This window comes from Gadus macrocephalus, chromosome 20 (assembly GCF_031168955.1).
Source record: "Gadus macrocephalus chromosome 20, ASM3116895v1".
Lineage (NCBI taxonomy): Eukaryota > Metazoa > Chordata > Actinopteri > Gadiformes > Gadidae > Gadus > Gadus macrocephalus.
Genome location: NC_082401.1, coordinates 17223583 through 17230511, shown reverse-complemented (window position 1 = coordinate 17230511; position 6929 = coordinate 17223583). Strand labels below are relative to the sequence as shown.

At 48.7% G+C, this 6929-nt stretch overlaps 1 protein-coding gene across 4 annotated transcripts in view; it reads left to right on the top strand.

The window, feature by feature from the left end:
* si:ch211-269e2.1 (cohesin subunit SA-2) overlaps positions 1–6870 on the top strand; it is a 16071-nt gene extending 9201 nt beyond the window's left edge. For 3 of the 4 annotated variants that reach the window (XM_060039653.1, XM_060039654.1, XM_060039656.1), the window contains 12 exons: positions 513–589; positions 744–831; positions 1204–1284; positions 1759–1851; positions 2167–2341; positions 3731–3867; positions 4070–4171; positions 4426–4577; positions 4793–4924; positions 5407–5594; positions 5681–5747; positions 6147–6870. In XM_060039653.1, coding sequence (XP_059895636.1) covers positions 513–589; positions 744–831; positions 1204–1284; positions 1759–1851; positions 2167–2341; positions 3731–3867; positions 4070–4171; positions 4426–4577; positions 4793–4924; positions 5407–5594; positions 5681–5747; positions 6147–6285 — 1431 coding nt within the window. In that variant the 3' untranslated portion in view covers positions 6286–6870. The other variant, XM_060039655.1, reaches the window with a different exon arrangement.
* Positions 6871–6929: the final 59 nt, after the last annotated feature.

The following is a 6929-nucleotide window of genomic DNA, read 5'->3' as shown; positions in this document are numbered from 1 at the left end:
TGTGTGTGTGTGTGTGTGTGTGTGTGTGTGTGTGTGTGTGTGTGTTCGACGCAGATTTCCAAATATCCGCTCGGTTGGTGTGTTTTAGATACAGTTATGACAGGAGCCCAGCCAATGTATAGTCCTGGAACATTTAATTTGTTCAACGGTTTCACTTTGGAAATAAGCATTCCAGCAATTATAATTACATTTAGGGCATTTAGCAGACGTTTTTATCCAAAGCGACTTACATCAGTTAATTCACACATTGACACACCGACGGCAGAGTCAACCATGCAAGGCGACAGCCAGCTCGTCAGCAGCAGTTAGAGATAAGTGACTTGCTCAGGGACGAATCAACATTCAGGCTAGGAGGAGTTGGGGATCGAACTAGCAACCTTTCGGTTTGGATGAGCACTTTCAAGTGTTCATCCAACCCTAAAACAAATGAAAAAAAATTATATCAAGAAGGCCTGAAACCTCGCCAGCACACTTCTACTCACCTGCCTTCGCTTGCACAACTGTTTTCGTAGGAAGACACCTTCTGCGCCGACATTGACCAAACCGGAGAAATGTTGTCCACGCTGAGGAAGCTCAGAGCGTTTTACAAGTAAGACAAGACTGTTATTCCCTGTTGAACTGCTGGAACCTCTTCAACCATGTTTTCTCGGCGACCAAGATTATTAACCCATACGTTGCACGTGTATTTGTGTGTGTATTTTTTGTGTGTGTGTGTGTGTGTGTGTGTGTGTGTGTGTGATCAGTTGCCACGACCTGTCGCAGTGGGACCTGTTTGAGCTGCTGTCTCCTCTGCTGTCCGTGGGGTGCCTGCAGGGTGGGGTTCCATCTGAGGTACAGGACCACCCTCTTCAAACATAGACCATCCACGGTTAACACGATGCAATCATTAAGAGTCCAATACGATACACTTTACATGATTTATGGGGCATGAAACAGGTGGTTTGTATAGAAAGCAAAGCAGGAAGATGGCAGAAATATGTTATTAAATGCTGCCAGCAGATGGCAGCATTAGGCAAAGAATTACCATCCTTATACAAATGTGGATGTTGGATTTTGGTGTGTGTGTGTGTGGCTTTCTGTGTGTCTGGGAATGATGAATGAAAGAGGCTTTTGCTACCATTGGTTGTTATTCAGTACATCTTACACAAATACCTGTACTAAACGTGAGGCCTCATCCTGCTGTGCTTGTTCTTCCGTGTGAAGGTAATCCTGGAGGTTCTGCAGTGCCTGTTCAACGCCGTGCTGTGGAACCTCCACACCAGCGGGAGAACGCTCTCCTCCAGAGTGAGTGATGGTCCAACACTCACACCTGCCCCTGCGAGGGGAATGGTGGCACATCATGCACCAGCGGAACACAATCAACACTTCTGTAAAGTCAACCGCAATGATGAGGCTAATAATGACGATGACGACGACGATGATGATGCTGAAGATGATGATGATGATGTTGATGATGATGATGAGGATGATGATGAAGATGATGACGATGACGATGACGATGATGATGCTGAAGATGATGATGAGGATGATGATGATGCGCAAACAAAATCACAACTCGTTGGCAATAGAAACGCACGCTATTCTTCGTGACCATCTGAGATGCACACAGAACTATGCTATTCAGGAATAGTTAATTGTGTTTATATTCAGTCAGTTAGTGTTGATCTGCTGCTCTATCAGTCCTGGTGCTTCTCTGAACACCACCCCGTTGAACCGGTCTCTCTGAACCCTCCGATGGGGCGCTGTGTCTCTCCTCAGGACAAGGCAGTGGCCCAGAGGCAGCAACTGAGTTCCTTCTGTGAGACCAGCTACCGATGTCTCTCCCACGCTGACACCGCTGTTAAGGAGCAGGTAGGACGGACTGGGCGGGGCCAGGATTGTGTCAAAGTGTGTCTGAAATTGAGATGAATCGCTTTCGATCAACCTGCTGTACAACAATAATATAATAATATTATAATACGTTTGTTTATGAAAAGTCCTTCGCTCTTCATCCCCTTCCCTATTTTTACACATGCACTTGCACACACATTTTCACACACACATACGGACGCACCCTCGCAACAAACCTCCATACACACTCACACACGCGCGCACGCGCACACGCACACGCACACGCACACGCACACACACACACACACACACACACACACACACACACACACGCAGGCCTTCCTGGGTGTGTGTGACGTCCTGGCGGCTCACTCCTACCAGCTGAACGTGTGGGATCCCGCGTCGTGTGGTCCACTGCTCTACACCCCCGGTCCCAGACTGCAGAGGGCGCTGCAGGCCTTCCTCCTGGAGCAGGTGTTGGTGGGACCCGACAGCGATGCACACAGCAGAGGTGAGACGTCTTTTCAGAGTACTTCTAGGTCTTCATCCACATCTGGACAACGTTAACTGCATTTCAGTTGTTGGATGGTGTAATAGGATTCGTTCAGAGATGGGAAGAACAGGACGATGTGATTGGCAGTCTGTAAAATGAACTTCGGTAGACTGTCTCTGATGTGACGGACGAAAGAAAAACCTTATCCTCTCACTCAACGGGGCCCTGTTCGCGTGTACGTGAACGCGTTCTTTGAACAGTGTTGCTTTGATGATTGATTGATGATTCAGCATTTTTTTAATTAGAAATTATTTCATATTCATATTGCCTAACAGCTGCCAGCTTCCTATCAATTATAAGACAGTCGTGTATTACAGCTATTCCCTTTGACAACCCAAGTGATGGAGGATATATGGCTTGTGTCCAGCAGATGGCAGTCTCAGTCCACCAGAGTGTGTGTGTGTGTGGGTGTGTGTGTTTCCTATTAAATGCAGTCATTAAATGCACTACATCTGCCTAATGACTTTCCCCAGAACCACCAGATGACTGAAGGAGCTCTGATTTTGAACATGACCCAGCAATTAACCCCGAACGAGCTGGAAAGACTTTGTCTCGTTTGACTGAAAAGGGAACTAATTATTTGTTTGAAGTGATACCGTGCTTTTGTTATGGAAAGTGGCGTAAGCTGGACCATTTGCTTGGCCCTCTATCCTGTAAAGCATTAAACTGATCGGTTGGAATAGGTTAAAACGTCACACAATGTTCCCTTCTTCAGCGCTACAGGAAAACATAAAAATACAGCTAGACCATACTAGAACGATTCTTTTTTCCCTTTTTTTTCTGTTTTATTGCAACTATAACTTTAAACATTGCATTATCTTGACTACAACCTGTGCTCTCTCAGGATTATCACAAACCACATACAGACGAGGTCGCTATCCATCCAGACGCAGTACGTCTTAAATGTTCAAACAAATGCAATCCAGCATTATTGCTTTGTGAACGTATAGTAAAAAGAGATGGTTTTATTGGCTTCTGCTCCGCTACAGTTAGGCGTTGTAATCCTTGCAGGATCAGGGTCACCCGTAGGGCAGGCCAACGCGTTTTTCTGTGGGAAAATTCCATCAAGTCCCCCCCCCAAGACTGTTTTATATTTTTATTAGTCCGGCCCTGAAGATTGAAGCCACATGGTGTCACAACCATAACTCTCTAATCTTTGATATCCACCTGCTCAAGCCATTGTCCCAAGCCTGGCCAAAAAACCCATCTCTAGCACTCCGTAGCACTTTGCTTTGTTCTCCTCCTCACTCACACTAGTGTGGTATATCTTCTCGTGTCACGTGGACCGCTTTTGTTCCTAATGACTCCATCGCTACAACCACTTGTTTCCCTCTCGCGTCCGTGCAGTTTGCCTCGCCTCGGAGGGGGAGAGGCAGGACGATCACCAGAAGCGGCGCACTCTGCTGGCCGCCTACTGCAAGCTACTGGTGCACGGCGCGCTGGAGATGAGCAATGCCTCTGTCGTCTTCACCCACTACACCAAGGTAACCCCCGTCGGACGTCACTGTCACCGAACAGGTGACGAGCTGTAACCCCGCCTCCTTTCGGTTTCGGGGGGGGGGGGGGGGGGGGGGGGGTTGCCAGCCCGGGTTCGGTCCAGTCATAGCGGTCCGTCATGGTTCATAGTGGGACTGATAGATCGGAGGTTGAACCCTACCCTAACCTCTAACATATCCCCCTGTGCAGTATTACAATGACTTCGGGGACATCATCAAGGAGACTCTGTACCGGACCAGGCAGACGGATAAGATCGGGAGCGCTCGCACGCTGTTGCTCTGTCTGCAGGAGGTACGGTGTGTTTACCTTTAACCCCCACATTCATCCATCATAGAGAAAGAATAGAATAGAATAGAATAGAATATACTTTAATTTCATTTCCTGCATGAAAATTGTCTTTGGTCTCACTGATAAAACACATAGGACACATTAGGATCGACGCATTCATTCCATTAAACATAGACATATATCCACCAGATTGGCATTGCACGTCACATATACCCCCTCCCTCGGCTTTCTGTCTGTGCACCCCCCCCCCCCCCCAGCTGTACGTGCGTCTGAAGCAGGAGCAGCGTTGTGGCGGTGGGGGGCCCCCCGGGGTCCAGACCTTCACCAGCATCAAGGAGCTGGCTCGCCGCTTCGCCCTCACCTTCGGGGACCCCGCCAAGTTCCGCGAGTCCGTCACCATGATCCACAGGTGGGCGGGGGGGGGGGGGGGAGGGCGCGGCTGGTCGACGCACAGATGGGTGTTTTTAACCAAAGCCCTTCCAGGGATGCGTGTTGCAAATGAGCATCGGCTATAAACACCACGAGGCTTGTGTCCCTATCAAATAAACGATAAATCAATCCATGTTATTCGTTCGTAGATCTGGCCTGAAGCCTTTTTTTGTTTTCTTTCTAATGCGCTGGAAGGAGCGGCATCGAGTTTGTGTTCAGCGGATTCGTCCAGGCCCCCGACGCGGCCCCCTGCCCCCCCTACCTCACCTACCTCACCATCCTCAGCGAGTTCTCCAGCAAACTCCTCAAGCCAGACAAGAAAACCCTGTGAGTCCGTGTGGTCAGTTCTGCTGTTTGACGCCTTGTCTTAGGATACGCCGGGCTGGAATAGAGATCGGGGCGTTCCCACAAACATATTCAGTCCATGGACCTATACATTTTATTTTTTTTTTCATTATGCCTGCAATCCCGTGGGTCAAACGATGTAGACCAGATAATTATATATACTGAAAAAATGTGTGATCTTTGAACCATCCATAGAGACATATTGTGGTGCTCTGTGACTCACTCACTTCACCTCGTTTTATTCCGTTTCTTAGCTACAGATGGGCAATGTGGGTGAGACTCCAGAAGCCAAGGAAGAGAATCAGAATTTAAAAGCTTTCAAAATGTGTTTAAAATCTACCGAAAGTACCGACCAAACCATCGAGTGAGTTTGACATCATCAATGCTCCCAACAACTCCTGACTCCACATCTGCTCCTGGGCCCGTTCTCCTCTCGCCCGCCCCCCCCCCCCCCCCCCCCCCAGCTTCTGCTTCCTCCAGCGGCAGACGGCCGACCACGTGGTCCACTCGAGAGAGGACTGCTGGCAGCCCCTCGTCTACTACCGGGCCTCCCTGCTGGCCACGGCCGCCGCCGCCGGGGGCGAGGGCGAGGACGTAGCCTCCTACGTCAGCTCCGACCGGAGGCCTCACCCGCCCAGCCGCTCCCCTAATGGTAAACCTCAACGTCTCGTTGGAACGCGCTGTGCTTGATATTCTCCCTGAGTGCCAGCTTCACACACCCTCCTCTCTGTTGTTTAGTGAACAAGCAGCAGGGCCAGGTCAGCCCAGTGGACAGCAGGAGCAACAGAGCCAGCGTCTCCTCAAGGTAGGTGTCGGTCACGGCTCTTATAGTTGTGATGTAAGGCCACCAGGTGTGAGTGGGATTAGCCATCGCAAGCCTTTTGAAAGTGGGCCTTTTCCTGTGATTTACTGACACCACAAGTGGGAGTGTCCACCTGGATGTGTGCTGGATAGATCCGTCTGTAAGCCTACCCAGGTGGACTGTGGTAAATGGTGCTTATCTATCCATCGTACATCTAGGTGGACACTCCCACTTGTGATGTCACTAAAACACAGGAAATGGCAGATTTCAAACGGCTTGTAAAGTGGCTAATCACACTAGTCACCTGGGGGCATAATATCCGGCGTTAATAGCGTCCTTAAGTGAACCGGTGCAGACTTTTATCTATGTGCGAGTCAGTCGAGTTTCGACCCGATTCCACAGCCTCCCAGAGGACAGGAGTGAGGCGGGACCGTCGCCCGTCGCCACGGAAACTCAGAGGACGGCGGCGACGGTGATGGAGGAACTTCACCACGTCATGGGTAAAGAGACGGGCGATGAACTGGTGGAGGTGGACCTGTGACCCAAAGGTACAAGGCCCCACATGATGGGGAGGATGGGATGTCCTCCTGACCGCCGTGGGTCATGCATCTGATCGTCATGCCAACCTTTACAAAATGAATGAATTACACCTTGTCCCAAATGGAAAGAAGGTGAGGGCTTGTGATGTACAGACAAACCAACATGTTTTGTTTTCTATAACCTGACCAACCCGAGGATTTTTGCACACGTAAATTGTTTTGTAAAGCCTTTTCCTTTATTTATTCATTAAATCATGTGCTTAATGGTGCTGGTGTAATTACACAACATGCATATAAGGATATACTTTGGAATTGTGTGCTGCAATATTTTTGAAACTGCCTTTGAATACTGATTGTTTGTTCTACGAAAAATGCAGAAATATAGTTGGATAAGCTTCTAAAAACCTCATCTGGGAGGTTTTCTCCTGACTTTTGGGTAATTTAACACAGAACATTTGAACACTTCTCTACCGATGGTCCATAAAGGTCCATGAGGGATTTGGAAATGAGCTCTCTCCATCTGCTTGGTTTACAAAATACAGTATTATGCGTTGTAAATAAACTCACAGCCGGATTCCGTTTTTCTACATGCGTGTATTTTTTTTGCCAACTCTCAAGTGCCTCAATTTGTTTCCATATATGCAAA